Raw genomic sequence first — 21,649 nt, forward strand, 5'->3', positions numbered from 1 at the left:
AGCTTTCCAAAGTGCTTGTACTGTCTGGGCCTGCCAGGATCCACACCTGGCCTGCTCTCTGGCTCTGCTTCTGCCCAGCTGCTACTTCTAACCAACTTCCAGTCCCAGACACTGTCCGTGGTCCTAGCCCTGACCTTGGTCCTGTCCTTGGTTCCAGCCCTGATGTTAGTCCTGGTCTTAAATTGAACTTTTCATTCACTCATATAGTCAATAAATATTTATCAAGCACCTATTATGTGCCAGATGCAAGGAGACAGCAGCCAAGAAAAAAACAGGTGCCATGCCCGCCGCCATGGACCTTACAGTCTAGCAGGCAAGATGGAGTGTGGGCAAGAAAGTAACAAAGTAATCCCACAAATAAACATTGATTATAAGTTGTTATAAATGCTACAAATGAGAACTACATGGTGTGTGATATCACATGATAGGGGGAACCTGACCTGGCCAGGAAAGGTTTCCTGAGGAAGTAATGTGGGGCTGAGACCCGAAGAATAAGGAGACCAAGAGAAAAAGGAAGAGCATCACACATAGAGGGAACTGCATATACAAAAGGTCTGGGGTTGGGAAGAGTGCGAGGGACTTAAGGCCAGTGGGCTGGAGTGGAGTGAGAGAGGGAAGTGTTATGGGAGATGAGGAGAGAGAAGTCAGCAGGGGCCAGAAAATGCAGAGCTATTTGTCAGTGTTTGAAGAGAATTTGGAAGGGAGACACTGAAGAGTTTTTAGGGAGAGAGGGACATCCTAGTTGCCTTTGTGAGATTATAAGGAGCAAGAGGGACCAGTGAGGAGGCAATTGCAGTTGTCGAGCAAAAGGTGGTTGGTAGCTTGGACTATAATGATGGTAAGAGGGAGAGAAGCAAGCAAATTAAAGAGATGGTTATGAGAAAATATGGTAGTGTTGAGTGGGGTGTTAGGTTTCTGGCTTGTGAAGCCAGATGAATGGTGGGGGCGTGAGCTGCAGTGGAGAACACTGAGGGGGATGGAGTACAGGAGAAATGATCATGAGTTCAATTTCAGACATGTTGAATTTAGGGTGCCCAAGAGGAGATGCCAAGTAAGCAAGTGGATATACTGTTTGCAGTTAAGAGATGACCAGGCTGGTTTTATAAAGTGGGGTATAGTTTGGAAATTAAAGTCAGGTCTGGATGAAGGTACCTAATGACTAGAGCCATAGGTCTCAACTCTGGCTGCACATTACGATCATCTGGGGAGCCTTTAAAGAATACTGAATACAATTCAGTGCCTCAATCATTCTAGCCACATTTCAAGTGTTCAAGAGCCACATGTCTCTCTTGGCTACCATGTCGACAGCACAGATATAGAATGCTTTAAGATGGAAGATGTGGTCAGCAGTGTCCAGTGATTTTGAGAGAGGTCAAGTGAGATGAAGACAAACGTCTTTTAGATTTTGTGATGCTGAGATCACTGGGAGACCTTAGGGAGAGCTGTTTGGTGGGTTGAAAGGAGGTGGGGACGCCAGATGGGAGTGAATTGAGGCGTGCATGGGATGTGGGGAAATGGAAACAGCAAGTACAGATAAATATTTTGACAACTGTGGCCGTGAGGTAGAGAAGAGAAATATGTGGTAGCTGGAGGGAAAGTGAGATTGGGGGGGTTTGGGTTTTTTTTAAGGTATAACTTTCATATAGTGAAATGCACAAATATTAAGTGTATAGCTCAATTAAATTTAGAATATGTGTACATCTGTTTAACCACCACCAAGATAAAGGTACAAAATATTCTCAGCAATTGAATCCTATCTGCTAATAGAAAAGATTAGCTCTGCCTGTTTTTGAACCTCACATTAATAACATCATTCACAATGTTCTCTTTTTTTATTTTTTTAAGATTTTATTTTTTCCTTTTTCTCCCCAAAGCCCTGCGGTACATAGTTGTTTATTTTTAGTGGTGGGTCCTTCTAGTTGTGGCATGTGGGATGCCACCTCAGCATGGCCTGATGAGTGGTGCCATGTCCCTGGCCAGGATCCCAACTAGTGAAACCCTGGGCCGCCAAAGCAGAGCACACGAACTTAACCACTCAGCCACGGGGCTGGCCCCACAATGTTCTCTTTTTGTGTCTGATTTCTTTTGCTTAGCATTATGTGTGTGCAACTTGTCCATGTTGTTGCAAGTAGCAAGAGGGTGTTTTTTCATTGCTGTATATTCCATTGTATGACTATGTCACAATTTATTTATACATTCTACTATTAATGCATACTTGAATTATTTCCAGTTTTGGCTAATATGAAAAAAATCTCTTGAACATTCTCGTACATGTTCTTTGGAGATATATGCAGTCATTTCTGTTGCATATTTACCAAAAAGTGGGAAGTGCCAGAATATAGGCTATATGCCTTAGTAGATACTGCCTAACAGTTTCCCAAAGTGTTTGCACTAATTTATGCTCCTGCTTACAGTAAGTGAGAATTCCACTTGCTTCGTATTCTTGCCAAATGTTGAGCAATGACAGTTCCTTTAATTTTAGCCATTCTGGTGGATATTTGATGGCATCTCATTGTGGCTTTAATTTGCATTTCCCTGACTACTGAAACATACTAAAATATGTTTTACACATATTTATGTTTATTTTTCATATGTTTATTGGCCCTTGGGATATATCCTTCTCTGGAGTACCTGTTCACGTCTTTTGCCAATTTAAAAAACTGGATGGCCTGCCTTTTGTTTCTTGTTTTTTGTTTTGAAGGAGTTTTTTATTTTGGATTTTAATCCTCTCTCCCACTCTCAATCAATATCTCTCTCTCTGCCCCGTCCTTCTTTCTCCCCATATATATATGGAGATATATTTCCTCCTAGTCTCTGGCTTGCCCTCTTATTCTCTTCATGGTGTCTTTTGATGACCAGAAGTTGTCAATTTAATGAGGTCCAATGTATCAATCTTTTTTTTAGGGTTAAGTTTTGTGTGAAATTTATGGTTAAATTTTGCATGGTTAGGTATTAAGAGTCTTTGCTTGCTCCAAGGTCATAAAAATTTTCTTCCATATTTTTTTCTGTAAGATATGTTCTGAAAGGTATTGCTTTACCTTTCACAATTAGGTTCACTAGATTCATTTCAAATTAATTTCTGTATGTGGATATAAGATAGAGATAGATTTTCTCCATATAGATCTTCAATTGACCCAGCACCATTTATCAAAAAGACCATTTATTCTCCTCTGAGTTGCAGTGGCACCTTTGTCATTAATCAGGTGGCCACATAGGTGTGGGTCTATTTTTGCACCCTTTTCTGTTCTGTCTATCCTTGCACCTTTATATATATATATATATATATTTTTTTTTTTTTTTTCAGGAAGATTAGCCCTGAGCTAACATTTGCTGCCAATCCTCCTCTTTTTTGCTGAGGAAGACTGGCCCTGAGCTAACAACTGTGCCCATCTTCCTCTGTTTTATATGTGGGATGCCTGCCACAGCATGGCTTGACAAGTAGTGCATAGGTCCGCACCCAGTATCCGAACCGGTGAACCCTGGACCTCCGAAGCGGAACGTGCAAACTTAACTGCTGCACCACCGGGCTGGCCCCATATAATAAGTTTTGATATTTGGTAGTGTAAGTCCTGAGGAAGAGAGTTTTTTTAAAAAAACAAAAACAAAAAAAAGAGGAGGTATCTGAGCTCATATAAAAGCTGATGGGAGCCACAACCAGAAGGACCTGCAACTAAGATATACAGCTATGTACCGGGGGGATTTGGGGAGATAAAGCAGAAAAAAAAATATATTGGCAACAGTTGTTAGCTCAGGTGCCAATCTTAGAAAAAAAAGCTGATGGGAAAGATCTAATTGAGAGTGAGAGGTTGAATAAAAGAGAGAGAGAGGATAATCTATACTGTAAGGTTTCTGAGAAGACATCCAGGTGCTTGTGGAAGGATTGGCCTTACATACTCATCCTGTAATCCATTCACCATAAATGTACTGGGTAGCCCCTGTGCACCAGGCACAGGCATCCAGCAGTGCCAGGACATGAGGTCCCTGTTCTCATGGAGTTCCCATTCTAGTGATGGGAGAAAGATAAACAAGTACCCACACAAACAGATGATCAGGCAGCAGTAAATGCCATGAAAAGCAGAAGCAGGATAGAGAGTAATGGAAGACTGCTCTGACTGAGCATCAAGGAAATCCTCTGGGAGTTGATGATGTGTGAGTTAAGATTTGAACAAGAAAGCCAGCCTTTAAGAGCTGAGTGAAGAGCATCCCAGATAGAGGGAACATACAGTGCAAAAGCCCTTAGGCTGTGTAAGCTTGTAGTGTCTATGGAACAAAAGACCTGTGTGAGTGGAGCAGTAAAAAAGAAAAGGGGGAGGGGGGGCAACCAGATTAACCAAATGACAGCAGAAAGTGAAGTAGAGACCAAATCTGCCTAAGGAGGTATCACTTAGAGTTGGACTGAAGTGGATTTTTACATACACGTGAGCTGTAGATTAGTTGTGAGTGGTGGGACTGTGGGTGTGTGTACTGGGGAAGAGGAGGCGATCCATCTTGTCTCCTTCTCTGTGAAGCTGCTCTCACACGTGCCCTCTCTCCCTACAGCCTCCTGAATGATGGCAGCCCAATGTTCCCTAACCTCCAACCTGGCCCTCCTGGTGCTGCTGGGCACAGTGCAAGCAGGCCCTTTCTCTCCACGGTCCAATGTGACACTCCCAGCCCCACGGCCCCCTCCCCAGCCTGGGGGCCGCACCGAGGAGCCAAGAAGGGGAAGCCCCTCTTCTCAGCTTTATGAGCACACTGTCCAAGGAGGAGAGAAGCAGGTGGTGTTCACCCACCGCATTAACCTGCCCCCTTCATCTGGCTGTGGCTGTCCCCCGGGCACTGAGCCCCCGGTGCCTGCTTCAGAGGTGCAGGCCCTGAGGATCCGGCTAGAGATCCTGGAGGAGCTGGTGAAAGGGCTCAAGGAACAGTGCACTGGCGGATGTTGTCCTGCTGCTGCCCAGGCTGGCACAGGTGAGCAGATGATCACAAGAGAGGCACAGACAAAGAGGAAGGCGGAGAAGTGGGTTAGGGTTGGGTGGGCATTGCTTGTCCATAAAGGACCTTGGTATGAGTGAGAAAAAGGCACCCCTTCTTTGACCTTGTGGGTGGTGAGTGCAGCCCAGGGTGCAACTTTGAGAAGAGCCACCTGGCTAGACGTCAGCCCTTCCCTCCCCCTAAGCTTATGCTAGGGCCCTGGCAGGTCACATATATTGACAAGGAACAGCTGGAAACGAAGATGGCCTTATGAAATGAGGCTGGCCTGTTGGAGGGGCTGACTCAGAGGAGCACTACAGGGGCTCAGCTTCGCCCCCAGAAAAACTAACGCCCTCCTCTCGCTCTTACTCCAGGCCAGACAGACGTTCGTAGCCTCTGCAGTCTCCATGGCGTGTTTGACCTGAGCCGCTGCTCCTGCTCCTGTGAGCCGGGCTGGGGTGGGCCCACCTGCTCGGATCCCACAGACAACGAGAAGCCCTCCTCCTCCCCACCCTCAGCGACCGGGTCCTGCCCAGATGACTGCAACGATCAGGGTCGCTGTGTCCGCGGTCGCTGCGTGTGCTTCCCTGGCTACACTGGCCCCAGCTGTGGCTGGCCCTCCTGCCCCGAGGACTGCCACGGCCGCGGGCGCTGCGTGCAGGGCGTGTGCGTGTGCCGGGCGGGCTTCTCAGGCAGCGACTGCAGCCTGCGCTCCTGCCCTCGGGGCTGCAGCCAGAGGGGGCGCTGCGAGGACGGGCGCTGCGTGTGCGACCCCGGCTACACTGGCGAGGACTGTGGGATGAAAAGCTGCCCTCGAGGTTGCAGCCAGAGGGGGCGCTGCGAGAATGGGCGCTGCGTGTGCAACCCCGGTTACACCGGCGAGGACTGTGGGGTGAGGAGCTGCCCCCGGGGCTGCAGCCAGAAGGGGCGCTGCGAGGACGGGCGCTGCGTCTGTGACCCCGGCTACGCTGGCGAAGACTGTGGCTCGCGGAGCTGCCCGTGGGACTGCGGCGAGGGCGGACGCTGCGTGGACGGCCGCTGCGTGTGCTGGCCGGGGTACGCGGGCGAGGACTGCGGCACGCGGACGTGCCCGCGCGACTGCCGAGGCCGTGGGCGCTGCGAGGATGGCGAATGTATTTGCGACGCAGGCTACAGCGGGGACGATTGCGGCGTACGTAGCTGCCCTGGCGACTGCCACCAAAGGGGCCGCTGCGAGGACGGCCGCTGTGTGTGCTGGCCAGGGTACACAGGGCTTGACTGCGGCGCACGCGCCTGCCCGCGAGACTGTCGGGGCCGCGGGCGCTGCGAGAACGGCGTGTGCGTGTGCAATGCGGGCTACAGCGGCGAGGACTGCGGCGTGCGCAGCTGTCCCGGGGACTGTCGCGGCCGGGGCCGTTGCGAGAGTGGCCGCTGCGTGTGTTGGCCCGGGTATACAGGACGGGACTGCGGCACGCGCGCCTGCCCTGGCGACTGTCGCGGGCGGGGGCGGTGCGTGGACGGCCGCTGTGTATGCAATCCGGGCTTCACAGGCGAGGATTGCGGGAGTCGTCGGTGCCCTGGGGACTGTCGCAGTCGCGGCCGCTGCGAGGATGGCGTGTGCGTGTGCGACGCAGGCTACGAGGGCGAGGACTGCGGCGCGCGCAGCTGCCCCGGAGGTTGCCGAGGTCGCGGCCAGTGCCTGGACGGGCGCTGCGTGTGCGACGACGGCTACTCGGGCGAGGACTGCAGCGAGAGGCGGTGCCCGCGCGACTGCAGCCAGCACGGCGTGTGCCAGGACGGTGTGTGTACCTGTTGGGAGGGCTACGCGGGCGAGGACTGCGGCCTCCGTACTTGTCCCTCCAACTGCCACCGACGTGGCCGCTGTGAGGACGGCCGATGCGTGTGCGACTCAGGCTACACTGGCCCCTCCTGCTCAACCCGCACCTGTCCGGCCGACTGCCGGGGCCGTGGGCGCTGTGTGCAGGGAGTGTGCGTGTGCCATGCGGGCTACAGCGGCGAGGACTGTGGGCAAGAAGAACCTCCCGCCAGCGCCTGCCCTGGGGGCTGCGGGCCCCGGGAATTGTGCCGAGCAGGCCAGTGTGTATGTGTCGAGGGCTTCCGAGGCCCCGACTGCGCCATCCAGACGTGCCCCGAGGACTGCCGCGGCCGGGGAGAGTGTCGTGAGGGCAGCTGCATCTGCCAAGATGGCTATGCAGGGGAGGATTGCGGGGAAGGTGAGCGGGCATCTTTTCCCTATATGCTCGGTCAGGAACTGGGAACTGGAGCCGGTGGGAAGGCCTGAGCCTGAGGCCTAGGAGCCCAAGGACCTGGAGAAGAGTGAAGAAAGGTCATATATTGGGGCCAGGCCGCAGTCAGAGGAGCCAGGGAGCCAGTGTCTACCAGGGGGAGCAGAACCGTGGGGGCATGCCTGCAGGCAGGACCTGCTTTCAGATCTCTGATGAGCAGGTTAGGGGCCCCTTTCGTTGCTTTTAGAGAGACACTGTGTTCCTGGAGATGGGGGGAAGGTGAAGGAGAACCAGGGCTTGTTCAGGCCTCTATCAGCTTTGCCCCACCCCCAGAGAGGAATGGGAACTGGAATGGATCTCTTAGTATGGCACTGAGTATGGGGGTCTGTGATGGTGGGAGTAGGGGTTGGGGGGCTGCCTTGGACTAACCAGCTTCCCATATCCCACTCTCCTGGGCAGAGGTGCCGGGCATTGAGAGCATGAGGATGCACCTCCTGGAGGAGACGACAGTTCGAACAGAGTGGACCCGGGCTTCTGGCCCTGTGGATGCCTATGAAATTCAGTTCATCCCCACGGTGAGAGCCAAGCTCCAAGAGGGGGCAGAGGGGCTGGACTCGGGGGGTAGATGCTTACCTCAAGCAGGAAGTTCCAGGTAATCAGTGGTTGAGTCCAGGTCGCTGGGTTCCTGAAGCTGCTGTAAAGGCCTTCTCATCCTGCCCTCCACTGGGTGCAGAAGGCTTTTGCAGTATTGGTCCACTGCTGCTGGAACACCTCTGGTGACGGTGAGCTCAGTACTTCCTAAGGCTGTCCAATGTGTTGTTGGTTATCACTCTGAGTCAGTTCTTTTTGTTGCTGAATCCAAGTCTTCCCCATTCTAATGTCCATCCATTGGCCCTGGCTGGGTGTTCACAGCAGTGGGAATGTTTTTTGCTGTCCCTGCATCCTTCACCACAGGATTCAGGTATTTGGAGACATCAGCCATCACATCACCCTTCATTCTCTCCAGGCTGAACCCACTGGTCTCTTCACCCCTTTTCCCTAAGGCTTTGTTCTCTCAATCCTTCACTTCCTGATTTCCCTCCTCTAGTGCCTCCTGCTTTTCATGTGTCCTCCAAAATGTGAGGGCAGCAAGGAGCCCAGTCGTTCACCTGACTAAAACTCTGGACACATTGGCATTTTTCTCAGAGTTAACGTATATTAACTTGTGTCACACAAACTGTCAGCTGTTTTGATCATATTTTTTTAAGTAACTTTTTACTAGAAAAGTCATATAAGCTTAGTGTAGAAACTTTAGAAAATAGATAAGGAAAGAAGAAACAAGAAAGGAAGGAAGAAAAGAAAGAAGGAAAAAAGATGACATTCAACTATATATACTCTTTTAGCCTAAATATAGGCCTTTACATTTGGCTTGGTTCATTGTTATCTTTTTTGATTTGGGCCAAGCTGTCTAGGCTGTTGCAATGATTTGAGTCTGTGAACTGGCTCTCCCGCCTCCATGTCGTCAGTGCATTGCAAAGCATCCTTTCTCTGTCTCCTTCCAACTCACTGTTAAAGTATTTGGGGGGCATCCTAAGGACAAAGCCTTGTGGCCTCTCATTAGAGACCTCCCTTTTTCAGACGGGGCTTTTATGATGTGTTTGGTCTCCCAGCTCCCAATCATCTGACATTTCTACCGTCCAGCTCATGTTTTCCTGCATCATCCCACAAATGACTTGGGAGGGTAGGCCATGTCACCCTCATCTCTGCCCAGCTAGGACTCTGGAAGAAAAATAAACTCCCAGGACCTGAACCCTAGGAAGGCTCTAGGACAGCAGGAACAGCTCAGAGGTGCAGGCTGTCATCCCCACCCCAACTGGCCTGGTCATTCTAAGTCTCCTTATTATACCCCCAGGGCCAGACCTCAACCATGTGCTGTCTTTCCTCACTCCCTGGTAGAAGCAGAGGCAGAAATCCCTATTTTGCTGCTCAACCAAGATTGTCTCTTCTGTTTAAAAAACATTTCTTTTTTTGTGTTAAAAATAATTTAATCACAAGACAAGCATTTGGCAACTAGAGAAAAAAACAAATAATTCTTGGCTGCTTCACACTCAAACAAGCACTCTTAACATTTTTAAGTGTTTCTCCCACTCTCTTCTTCTGTGTGTATATTGTTTACATAGTTCTAATCTTGAGAGGGTGGGACTTTGAGACGGAACTTTCTGAAAAAACTTCAGGGAAAGAAGAATTAAAATAAACACTTGAGATGGATGGAGCTTGCAGGGCAGCACTGTCTCCTGCTCTCCGTAAATATGAACCCATCCTTGGGTGTTCTCAAGAGGTGCAGCTTCGCAGCTGTAGCCTTAGGCATTCTCCCTCACTGTGTGGCCAGGGTGGTATTGAGATGGCCTGTGCCCAGCTTGGCCATGCTCTCAGCTCATCAGCTCTGCTCTGGGTATGGGCCTCTGTCACATTCTGGGTTCTCTCTGAGCCTGGGTGTGGAAAATGCTCTTGTAAAATTAGTCCCCAGACACCTCTCTTGGACTCCACATCAGCGTGTGCTACTGGCCCTCAGACTGTACTTTCTACGTTCTCTGTGGCTGGCCCCTGGAATTGTGCCTCTTGCCTTGGCCAGCGCTCTCTGTCCATTTTTGTTGGCACAGAGTATATTCAGTAGCTAGCTGTCTTCTGGCCACTGCCATCTTCCTAGAAGCCTGTCTCTACCTTATCTCCTCCCCTTTTCCAGGAGCTCTTCTCTCTCAAAGCCCAAACTCTGCCATTCCTGGCCAAGGGACACACCTAGTTATTGGAATGATTTTCAGAATGCATAAGAGGAACCTTCTTCCTTTCCCTGCACACATGGCTGTGTTACTCTGACTCAGTGGTTCTCAAACTGGACCTGGAGCATTGGCATCACTTGAGAGCTTGTTAGACATAAAAATTGATGAACTCTCCCCCTAGATCTACTGAATCAGAAGCTCTGGGCGTGGAGCCCAGTGACCTGTGTTGTAACAAGCCCTCCAGGTGATTCTGATGCACTCCAAGCCTGAGGGCCACTTACTTAAGGAATGTTGCTCTTGTGCAAAATACTGGCTTCTCTATGAATGTAAGAGAAAGCAAGAGGAAACTGAGGGAGATGAGCCTCTGAACAGAAAGAGGTTCAGGTATTCCTTGTCTGGGTGTACTCTGCAGTCTGGAAACTGGGGTTATGCCACATTTTCATTGGGACACAAGACCTCACAGCCTCAGAAAAGTTTGTGTTTGGGTTGAGTCTGAAAAGGGGGATGAGGGTGAGGTAAGCTTTAGAGACCAGCCAAGGTGGAGTTCCCCCCCACCCCGGGGCCACAAGGTTGATCTCAAGAATAGGGTTAGAAACTGACCAAGGACAATCTGTGAAGCGGCCAAGCTTTCACCAAGGGGCAGAGCCAGGGGCCAGCATCTGGCTAGAGAGCCTGCCTCAGACCAGACAGAGAGAAATGGGTTAGACTGACAGTGGGCCTTTCTGGGGGCTATTCCCAAATGGACTTCAGGAGGGACAAAGAAGTGTCTAAAAGCTTCATGTAGGTGATCTAAAGGGAGAAGGAGAGCTTTTGGGGTTGGCCTTGTCTTGCTGAAAGGACCAGACATCATCAGGGAGTACCCAAGGGTGTGTGTGTGTGTGTGTGTGTGTGTGTGTGTGGTGGGTTGGGGGAATAAGGGGAGAGGGAGAGCATAAGTTCTGGGAAGGATGAAGACTTCACAGGTCTTGAGTTGAAGCTAACCCAAGGCCTCCTAGGCTAAGGTATCCTAGGGCAGGGTAAGTAGGAGAGGGATGGGGGTCCTGTGTGACCAGGAAACCATTTCAGCCAAGAAAACTCTGACATAGCTTTATTTCATCCTCAACCCAGAAATCTCTACGTGGCCTCTCATCTGGTTTTATACTTCGGTATTTACTATGTTGAACCACAATTCTCTTGGTTTAGGAGAGTACCTTTTGAAATTTCCAATCCTACTTGGCTGAATGGAGGTGTCCCCATCACGGCCAACATAGCTAAGCAGAACAGAGCGTCCTTATTAGCCATCCTAGCTGGACAGCCCAGTGAAATTCAGGGCTGTTAGCCTGCTCCCAGATGTCCAGTTCCTCCCATTTCCTCCCCAGCAACTGGCTCTCCAGGAGACCCCGCCTGGAGCAGGCGCTGGCCGATTTCCTATAGGGTCACCACAAATAATCATAATACCTTAAATGTACACTTGGAGGAGGAGTGTTTGCTCACAGGCATGTACTTCACATAGAGATTTGGGTAGGGATATAATAAAACTTAAGATGTGGCCATACATTTAGCTACTGGGGCATGAGCTATCTGAGGACAGGGACCATATCTCTTATTTTGTGTCTCCAGCACCCAGCATGATGCCAGATACAAAATCAGGGAAACATATTTGTGGAACTTTGAACAGGTGGGCCTTTTTTTGAGGGGCCTGTAACTCTGCTGAAAAGACAGGAAATGTGCCTAAAGGACAATGTTGTGACATGGGTCACACTCAAATTACACAGCGGGGGCCGGTGTCTGTGGGGAGGCTGGGCCGGGACAGATGCTTTGAGGAGGAAGTGAGACTTGAAGGGGCACCCTCATCCACTTCATCTGTTATGACAGGAATGAGCCCGGAGAAGCCTCCTTGTGCCAAGGTAATCAGGATTGCCAGGGGAAATCCAAAGCAAGAGTCCTGGTGTGTGTCGGGTAGAATTCTGACAGACAGATGATGAACAGACGAAAAAGATAGTGCCCATGACAGGGGACCCTGAGGGCACACTGCCGGGGTTTTAATCCCTGCCACTTTCTTGATGTTGGTGACCTTGGGCAAGGTACTTAATCCTTTTGTAGCTCAGTTTCCTCATCTGTATAATGGGAATAATAGGACCTATCTCATAAGGTTCTTATGAGGATTAAGTGAGTTCATGTACATAAATTGCCTTGAACAGTAGCTGGCATGGAGTAAGTGCTCTAGATGTGTTTGCTGTTAGAACGCATGCTCCCTAGCTGTATAGTACCAAGTTCTGCACAGTCCCTTGTTGACACTGCTTGGAACTGGAAAAAAGAGAGATAAGGGGGACTGAGCAGCAGGGGCGAGAGTGCCAGCCCCTGATCTACCTGGTGCTCTCTCTCTTACAGACAGAGGGAGTGAGCCCCCCCTTCACAGCACGGGTGCCCAGCTCTGCCTCAGTCTATGACCAGAGAGGATTGGCCCCTGGTCAGGAGTACCAGGTCACTGTTCGTGCTCTTCGAGGGACTAGCTGGGGCCCTCCTGCCTCCAAGACCATCACCACCAGTGAGAGCTGGGGCTGTGGGGTGGGGACCGGGTGGAGATCTGGATCTGAGAGGAGTGATTGGGCATCTGCCCTCCAGGAGGGCAGAGGGGAGGGGTTGGGTGGGAGCAGGGCTCTTAGGAGGAAAGCTGGTGACTGAAGAACCAGACTCCAACCTGATCCCTCCTCTCTCTAACCTGGCTAGTGATCGATGGCCCCCAGGACCTCCGCGTGGTGGGTGTGACACCAACCACACTGGAACTCAGCTGGCTGCGCCCCCAGGCTGAGGTGGACCGATTTGTGGTGTCCTACGTTAGTGCTGGCAACCAGAGAGTGCGGCTGGAAGTGCCCCCTGAGGCAGACGGGACGCTGCTAACTGACTTGATGCCAGGCGTGGAATATGTGGTGACTGTCACTGCAGAGCGGGGCCGGGCAGTAAGCTACCCGGCTTCTGTCAGGGCTAACACAGGTATGGCTGGCCAGGGGTTCAGGAAGGGCTGAGTTTCCAATTAGGAGCCCTTTCCTTGGGAGCCCTCGTCTAGGGCTCACAGGCTCCTCTGAATGCATTTGGCAGGGTGTCTGGGGGTCCCAAAGCACCTGCTGGGAGCCTTGCCCTGGACCAAGGGCACTGGGGAGACAGAGCCCTCAGCTGCTTGGAGTCCTAGAGGGGGGCTGCAGTTGGAGTATGGGAGGGGCTGCCCCATGGAGAGAAGTAGTAAATAGGAGATACTGTCTGACCCACCAAGATGCTGGAGGTTCTGATCCAAACTTAGGTACAGGGACGCCCTAGGGCTCACAGTCAGTGGTCAGATCCTGCAGGGATTGGAATTAGGCAGATCAGAGATCAGCACTCCTGTTGACTTTAGGATTGAGGTTCTGGGGAGTTACGTCTGATAGCAGTAATTTTCCACTAACCCTCAAGGTCTCTTAACAGATGCCTGGATCTTTCTTTTCTTTTCCTGTGACAGAGGGACGCCCACCTTGCTGTAGCTCACATTCTCTCCTCCCACTCCCCTTTCTCTCCTTCAGACACAGGGCCCCACCCGCTGGCTTCTCTCTTCTTTCTAGGGCACCAAGAGTGGCGGGCTTGGAGGGCAAGGGTTGAGGGGCTCCTGGGACACTAACTCCTTTCTCTTGGTTCTCTTTCCAGGTGGGCCTGGGGCACAGGGAAGAGGCCTCTAGCTCCGGAGGGAGGGGCGGAGGGAGGGACTGCCGTGGGGAGGAGTGCAGGGTTTGGGGGGCTGTCACTGACCTGCTCTCCCCCTCCCCCTTTTTTGCCCCCGGCAGCACCAGGTCACTACAGTTACCCGGAGGTGCGCCCCCCAGCCCCGCCCCCCAGGTCCCGGCCCCGGCCGGCCTCGGCCTCACGGCCTCCGCGCCCTGCTCGGCCCCCTCGGCCCTCACGGCCCTCACGGCCGGCGGAGGAGGGGGAGGAGGAGTCTCGGCCTGGGCCTAGCCTGCCCCTGCCCCCTCGACGGGCGTGGGCCAACCTGACGGCCGAGCTGGGCCGCTTCCGCGGCACGGTGCAGGACCTGGAGCGCCACCTACGGGCCCACGGCTACCCACTGCGGGCCAACCAGACCTACACGTCGGTGGCGCGCCACATCCATGAATACTTGCAGCGGCGGCGTCTGACGGCTGCAGCCCCCGTCGGCTCCCCCGCACACCAGCCCCGTCGCCCCCACCCCACCGCCAGCCCCGACTCAGGCACCTGGAAGCGGGACTCCAACCAGGGCATCTACGGCCTCTCACCCGAAGGCGTCGACCGAGTGGCTGCGCCCCGCCACCCCAAGCCCGAGGTGCTGGGCAGTTCCGCTGACGGCGCCCTACTCGTATCCCTCGATGGGCTCCGCGGCCACTTCGAGCGCGTGGTGCTGCGCTGGCGGCCCCAGCCGCCCGCAGAGGGCCCCAGCGGGGAGGTGACCGTGCCGGGCACCACGCGCACCGTCAGCCTACCCGATCTCAGGCCCGGCACCACCTACCACGTGGAGGTCCATGGGGTGCGGGCAGGGCAGACCTCCAAGTCCTACGCCTTCATCACCACCACAGGTAGCGTGGGCTGGGGCGCCGGACCACCCATCCCCTGCCCAGCCTCACCTGCCCGTTGGAGTCTACATCCATGAGTTCCTCCCACTGCCTCACTGCTCAGACTGCCACCCCCAGTACACCCTTCTGCCTTCAAGCACTACCTGGTCCAGGCTCCAGGGGACCCACAACAAAGCACGTCCTTCTGTGTCCCTAGAAGCCACCTCCACCCCCAGGGTCCTGGCAGATACCCAAGGCCAAGGAGACTGGTCTTGGGGTTCCCTGATTTTCACTTCAGTTCCCAGGGCACTTCTGCCAGGATTGCTATTCTAGGCAATAGAAAGGGCATTTGGTGGGTGGGGCAGTGCCTGCAAAGACTCACTGGGGCAGCTTGGGTGGGGCTGGGAGTGAAACCAGAGGTTCCCTGCTCTGACTCACTGTGGTGAAGGTGGCTAAAGACCGTGGTCAGTGGTTACTGTTTTCCACAATTTGGCCTTGACCGCAAAGGGACACATCGGAACTGCTTGGGGGTGGCCTTGAGGCCATCCATCAGGCAGCATGTCTATGTGAGAGGTGAAACCACTGCTTTTTGAGCTGTTTTTCCAGCCTCCTGGCTCACTTCATGCTTGTCTCTCCCACAGGAAAGATGTCCAGGCTCGGGGATGGGGCGCTCTGTGGCTGCCATGGGGAGGGTTGTGGGCCTCTTCTTCCCCCATAGGGCCCAGATGCCACCTGAGCTGGATGCCCCCCCACACACATCCTCTCTTCCCTCTCTTCTCACTACCCTCTCTCTTCTTGCATCCTCTTTCCCTAACACCACCATCTCCTCCTTTCTTCCAGGCTTCTCACTGCAGCATTAATGGAAGCCACGACCACCACCCACTGGGGAGGGGGATGCGTGTAGGGAGGGACGTGGAAGTCTGTGGGTGCTGGCAGTCACTGGAGCCTTGTGAGGGAAGGGGTGGCAGGCTTTATTTCTTTTATTTATTACCTACAGGCCTGTCTGTTCAGAAATGTGGCGGACAGGGGTGTTCAGAGGACTGCACAGACGTTTGGGAGGATGAGGTGGCCCAGGGAGTGGTCCCAGGAACAGAAAAGGGGGGTCTGTAGGTTCTTAGAGGCTAGGGGCCACACCCTGGGGGCTGGGGTTTTCTTTCTGGCTCTAATACTCGATTCTCTTGTTTTTCTCACCCTGCCCCTTCCCAGGGTCCTCCCCCTCAGGCCTCTTGGGGGCGACTGATGAGCCTCCTCCCTCCGGCCCTTCAACAACTCAAGGGGTCCGGGCTCCCGTCCTGCAGCAGCGCCCCCAGGAGCTGGCAGAGTTGCGGGTGCTGGGCAAAGACAAGACAGGGCACCTCCGCGTGGCCTGGACCGCCCAGCCTGACACCTTTGCCCACTTCCAGCTGCGCCTGAGCGTGCCCGAAGGGCTGGAAGTTCATGAGGAACTACTGCCAGGGAATGTCCGCCAGGCTCTGGTGCCCTCACCCCCTCCTGGAGCCCCCTATGAGTTGTCACTTCGTGGGGTCCCTCCCAAGGGCGAGCCCTCTGCCCCTCTCATCTACCAAGGCATTATGGGTACATCCTGGATTCTGCTCAGGCCAGTGTCCTGAGGTTTGGGGAGGAGCTGGGCCATCAGGACTTCAGAGGTGGGATGACGGTTGAAGGCAGGGCTAGTGTTTGGGTCTGGGTGGTAGGAGAAAGCAAGGAGAGAAAAGGAGTTGAGGGTTCAGGGGAAAGAGGGATGGGGGGTGGTCTTAGAATGATGATAGAGTGGGTTGGGGAGGGGAGTACTCCAGGAAAAGAAGATGGGAGGAGAGAAGTCAGAGGGTGGGACAGCAATTCAAGGAGAGAAGCTGGTGGCCCTGGCTCTCCACCTGAAGCTTTCTTTGTCCTATGTCCTGCCCCCACTTCCTGGTCACTCCTCTGCCCTACCCCACCCCATAGGTCTCTCAGGGTGGGTGCGGGAAGGCATCTGGCCCCAAGGGTACTGACCCTCGGCTCCCTCCTCCCCTTCCCCACAGCCACCACCACCCCTCACTGGGCAGGCTAGGACAGTGGTGCTGCCCCCTACCCTGGGAGCCTGGCCTGCAGTGGACAGCGCCCCATGGTCCCATCAGCCAGTTTCTGCTGGGAGTGGAGGTTCCTTAGAGCAGGGAGCTTCACAGCCATCAGGACTTCGGAGATGGGTGAGGTTTGCAGAACCAGTGAAGGACAGGGCCTGGGGTACCTGGCTCTCACATTCCACCTGGTCGCTCTGTATGGGACCATGGTAGCCGGCTCTCCCTGCAGCCTTAGGTCAAGCTCACCACTGGGAGAGAGTGTGGCAAGCGAGAGAAGTTCACGTGGACGGAGGAGCCTTCAGACTGCTCTGAAGCAGCAATGGGGAGGTTCAAAACAGGGAGAACCATAGGGGACCTGAAACTCCCCCAAAGATCTTGGTGTGGAGAGGGACTGAGACCTTTGCGAGGGGCGGGGAAGCTGTCACAAAGGAAGGACCACAGCTATTCCTTTGGTTGGTTTGAAGAGACACTCAGAGAATGGAGGGGAAATGTCTGCCTTCCCCAAAAAGCTGGTCACAGAGGGCTGAGGGGTGGGAAAAAGGAGGCTTCGAGGGAGGCAGCTGTCCAGGATGGAGTGAACCAGTGGGCAGAGGACGGGGAAGGAGACCAGGGGCAAGGCAATGGTGAGTCCACCTGCTTTGCTTTTTGCCCCCCACACTCCAGACAAGGATGGGGAGAAGCCTGGGAAGCCATTGGTCCCACCACGCCTGGGCGAGCTGACAGCGACAGATGCAACCTCCAGCTCCCTGCTTCTGCACTGGACAGTCCCTGAGGGCGAGTTTGACTCCTTCGTGATCCAGTACAAGGACAGGGATGGGCCCCAGGTGGTGCCCCTGGAGGGGCCCCAGCGCTCAGCCCTCATCACCAACCTGGACCTCGGCCGAAAGTACAAATTTGTCCTGTATGGACTCGTGGGCAAGAAGAGGCACGGACCCCTAGTGGCTGAAGCCAAGATAGGTGAGCGAGGGTGGTCACATACCCGCCTGCCCTGCCCTCTGCATGGTGCTGGAGGAGATCTTCCCAGTGATTTGGAACCTGTTTTGGGAACTCCACAAAGGCTTCCGGGAGGTGTTGGTGCCTGAGATGAGTCCTGAAGGGGAAATAGAGGTGGGTCAGGCAGAGAGGTGGAGGGGGGCAGCACAGACAGAGGGAGCCATGGAGAGCGAGGCAGGAGTGAGTGTGGCCCTGTAGGAGAATCGATGTCTGTTCCCTCTGGATGGAGAGCAGGGCACCTGGGGAGCTGAGAGGATTGGTCTCATTTGAGGGCTCCAGGGGGCCTCTGAAGGGTTTTAAGTGGGGGAGTGACATGGTTTGATATTTATCTTAGAAGTAACACTGAGGCTGCTGCAGAGGATAGGTGGGGAGGTGACTTAAGAGCTGAGAAGAAATGATGGTGGCCTGTCTGGGGTGTTGGCAATGAGACTGGATGTGGGAAGTGAAGGAGAGTGAGGAGGCCCAGGCACCCCTGTGTTTCTGGATCAGTCGAATTCTGTGAGACAAGAAACAGTGCAGGTGAGGAACAACACTTCCTTGTTAGTCACCCCATGTGGGACACTTAGATAAACATATTTTGAGCATTTAAGTGTAAGATGTGTTCAAGATGTTCTAAATGTATGATCACACTTAATCCTTCCAGCAGCCCTGTGAGGCATGCCCATTTATAGATGAGGAGAATGGAGGCACAGAGAGGGAGAGGTCCCTCCAGCACAAAGTGATGGGGCCATGGAGTCGTACTGCTACCCTCGTGGATCTGGAGAACAGAGAGAAGGCCTGAAGAGGGGGTGTGGGTGTCATCAGTGCCAATGGACAGGGGCCCAGTGAGGGTGCTAGGGAAAGCAGAGAGAGGGCCGCTGGAACCCTGGAGATGGCCAACACTCAGAGCAGGAGCAGAGGAAGAGGAGACCGCAGGGCAGCCTGAGGGGGCACTTAGAGAGAGGAGCAGAGCCAGGGAGAATGTGTCCTAGACGCCAACCCAGGGCGCGGTCAGACATGTCAGATTCCGTAAGAGTGATTCAGGGCTACAGAGTGTCCACAGGACTTAGTAATGGTGAGGTCCCCACTGACCCTGGTCAGAGCTGCTGGTAGAGGGTGGAGCTGGGTTGGAAGGGTGATGGAGGTGAGGACAAGGCTACAACTAGTGTAAACATCTCTTTCTGGAATCTGGGCTAGAAAGAGAGAGAAAAGAGGGCAGCGGAGGCTGGAGGGAGATACAGCTGAGTGGAGGAGCTCGTGCCAATGCTGTGGCACAGCAGGAGGGAGTGAGGGGTTGGTGGTGTAGGGTGGGTGAGGAGGAGGTGGGCTCGGAGCACAGGTGTGGGAGGCCGTTCCACATTAAAATGCTCCAAGGGTCGGGCTTCCCTCTCCTGGAGGAGAAACCAGCTAGTGGTTAGGCCTGGAAGCAATGGAGGTTGTCCGGGAAGACTTCCCTGGCCATGAAAATGGGGAAAGGGCTGGCTGGGCTCCCCTCTCTCTGAAGCTCCTCCCCAGGCTGAGGATAGGGTCAGGGCCACACTAGTTCATACAGTGCTTTTGTGCCATTTAGAAGAAGACACCCCTTTCTCTAGGTGGGCCTAGCCCCTTGCCAGGGTACACAGCTTGGCAAGCAGAGTGCTAGCCGATTTTAGTCCCTCAGTCCTCCCTTAGCCGTGCACCTTTGTGCAGTGAACAGCCTGCACAACATCATATAGCATCCCTATGTGGGAGATTGATTCCCCCTTCTCCTATGACCTGTATCCTTCCTTCTCTTTACCCCCTCTTCCTAGTGCCTCAGAGTGATCCCAGCCCAGCAACTCCACCCCGCCTGGGAAAGCTGTGGGTGACAGATCCCACACCAGATTCGCTGCACCTCTCCTGGACTGTCCCTGAGGGCCAGTTTGACTCCTTCGTGGTTCAATACAGGGACAGGGATGGACGGCCCCAGGTGGTGCCTGTAGAAGGGCCCGAGCGCTCCATCACTGTTTCCCACCTGGACCCCGACCACAAGTACAGATTCAGTCTGTTTGGGATTGCCAACAAGAAGCGGCATGGCCCCCTCACGGCTGATGGCACCACTGGTGAGTGGCAGTCACCTCAGCCGCCGCGTGACCCCTCCCAGCCTTCCGCACACTTGCCCTCAGCCGGGAACCAGCTGGGCCTCCCAGTGAGACGGCTGACTCCGAATCCTGGCCCTGCTCCCGGGCTGAGGGGCAGCCAGCCTCCCCCAGACTGCTGGACCCCTTCCATCCCATTTAGCTGCTCCCCAAGGCCCAGAAGGTGTGTCATACCCTGGCTGTGCCAGACTCCTCACGAGTTCAGTACTCACACTAATTGAATAGTGACCCCCCCCAGGTGTGACAACCTGTCCAAACCCCAAGCCCCAGTATCGGGCTGCCAGTTCAGTCCAGGCTGCATCCTCTTATTTACAGCCCCAGAGAAGAGAGAGGAACCGCACCACCCAGAGGCCCCCGAGCAGCCCCTGCTGGGGGAACTGACAGTGACCGACGTCACCCCAGACTCCCTGCGCCTGGCCTGGACCGTGGCCCAGGGTTCCTTCGACTCCTTCATGGTCCAGTACAAGGATGCACAGGGGCAGCCCCAGGCAGTGCCCATCGAGGGGAATGAGAATGAGGTCACCATCCCTGGTTTGGAGTCCGACCGAAAGTATAAGATGAACCTCTACGGGCTTCATGGCAGGCAGCGTGTGGGGCCTGTGTCTGTGGTGGCCACCACCGGTGAGTCAGGGCCGCAGGGGCCCCCATCCCTCTCTGCCCCCAGCCCTGGCCTGGGGCTCCTTCAAACCACCCTCCACCTTCTCTTTCTGGGCTCCAATTCTGCCAAGCCTCCACCCTCTACTTCTCCACATCCCAGGACTTCTTACCCAGCCGCCAGCCCCTCACCTCTTTCTTGGCCCTGCTTCTCCATCTCCAAGAACAGGCCCCATTTCCCCATTCCGAGCACCTGGAATCATCCCTCCACCCCGGGCTGTCCTCCCCACTGATGTGCTCAGCCACTGTGTTCTTTCCCCTCGGTTTGCTGGGCTCCTTCCCCTACCATGGCCTGGCTCGGCTGTGGTCATTTCTGAGCTCCGTTGCCTACTGCCCACATCGTCCTGCCATTCCTGCTCCATTCAGAGTGGCAGATGCAAGGGACAGGAGCACCATGCTTCCCAGCCTCTTTCTGGCATGAAGAGGGCTCCTCCCAGCCCCCCACCCCCGACTCCCAGCCAGCTTGGATCAGGGCGGAGAGCTCACTCTCAGCTTCCCTGCCTTGCATTCCTCCACGTGCCCAGCCTCCCCCTGTCCAGCGCCATCTCAGAGGTCGTGTAGCATCGTGGTTGGGAGCATGGGCTCTGGCACCAACTGCTTGGATTTTAATCCCAGCTCTGCAATTTACTGCCTATGGGACCTTGTGCAAGTTACTGACCTCTCTGTGCCTCAGCTTTCTCATCAGCCAAATGGGGATAATGTAACTGCTTCACAGAGTTCTTAAAATTAAATGAGTTAATGTGCATCCAGCGCTTAGAACAGTGCCTGGCACGTCAAAACTGCTGTTTAAGAGTGAGCTTCTATTTCTCCCTGACCCTCACTTCCCAGGAGCCTTTTTTTCTCCTCACCTCCCTACCTTCCCCATCCTGGCTTGGGTTGTCATTCTTGCCTGCTCCCTCCTCAATCTCCTGTCCCTTAAGTAGTCCCTCATGGACCAGGAAGGGGGTCACAAGGGCTGGACAGTCCCCCGACTCCATGCAGCCTCAGCAATGATCTAGCTGCAGCAGATGGTGGTTGGTGTCCTCGGGGCTGTGACTCTAGACCCAGCCAGGGAAGAGCATGGCCCTCCCTAGCCCCTACCCTAAATCTTTCTCCCAGTCTTGTCTGAAGCCCTGCCTTAGTAATCCATTCCTGGGGGTTAGAGGGGAGGGAGAAGCCAGGCTGCAGGGGCCACATCTGTCCCCTGTCCTGCTAAGCAGGGTGGGAGCAGGTGGAAGCCCTGGGAGGGGCAGGAGGTGAAAGGGAAGAACGCAGGTGGAAAGAGGCTCAGTGCCCCCTCCCATCCTTGAGGTCAGCACTGTCAGTGAGCACAGTATAGAAGAGTTTCTCAGTTTCCTCTCTTCCCATCTCAGCTCCTTTTCTCAGACATGAGAAGAGACCCCC

General features: G+C 54.3%; 1 protein-coding gene across 4 annotated transcripts in view; it reads left to right on the forward strand.

Moving 5' to 3' along the window:
- Positions 1-21,649, forward strand: part of TNXB (tenascin XB) — a 55,419-nt gene that overhangs the window by 2,486 nt on the left and 31,284 nt on the right. For 3 of the 4 annotated variants that reach the window (XM_044776300.2, XM_044776302.2, XM_044776303.2), the window contains exons 2-11: positions 4,540-4,950; positions 5,328-7,166; positions 7,638-7,753; positions 12,305-12,461; positions 12,644-12,907; positions 13,726-14,487; positions 15,670-16,038; positions 17,187-17,480; positions 19,286-19,576; positions 19,928-20,233. In XM_044776300.2, coding sequence (XP_044632235.2) covers positions 4,548-4,950; positions 5,328-7,166; positions 7,638-7,753; positions 12,305-12,461; positions 12,644-12,907; positions 13,726-14,487; positions 15,670-16,038; positions 17,187-17,480; positions 19,286-19,576; positions 19,928-20,233 — 4,801 coding nt within the window. In that variant the 5' untranslated portion in view covers positions 4,540-4,547. The remainder of the gene's footprint in view (positions 1-4,539; positions 4,951-5,327; positions 7,167-7,637; positions 7,754-12,304; positions 12,462-12,643; positions 12,908-13,725; positions 14,488-15,669; positions 16,039-17,186; positions 17,481-19,285; positions 19,577-19,927; positions 20,234-21,649) is intronic. The other variant, XM_044776304.2, reaches the window with a different exon arrangement.

The sequence above is a fragment of the Equus asinus genome, chromosome 8, assembly GCF_041296235.1.
Source record: "Equus asinus isolate D_3611 breed Donkey chromosome 8, EquAss-T2T_v2, whole genome shotgun sequence".
Taxonomy (NCBI): Eukaryota; Metazoa; Chordata; class Mammalia; order Perissodactyla; family Equidae; genus Equus; species Equus asinus.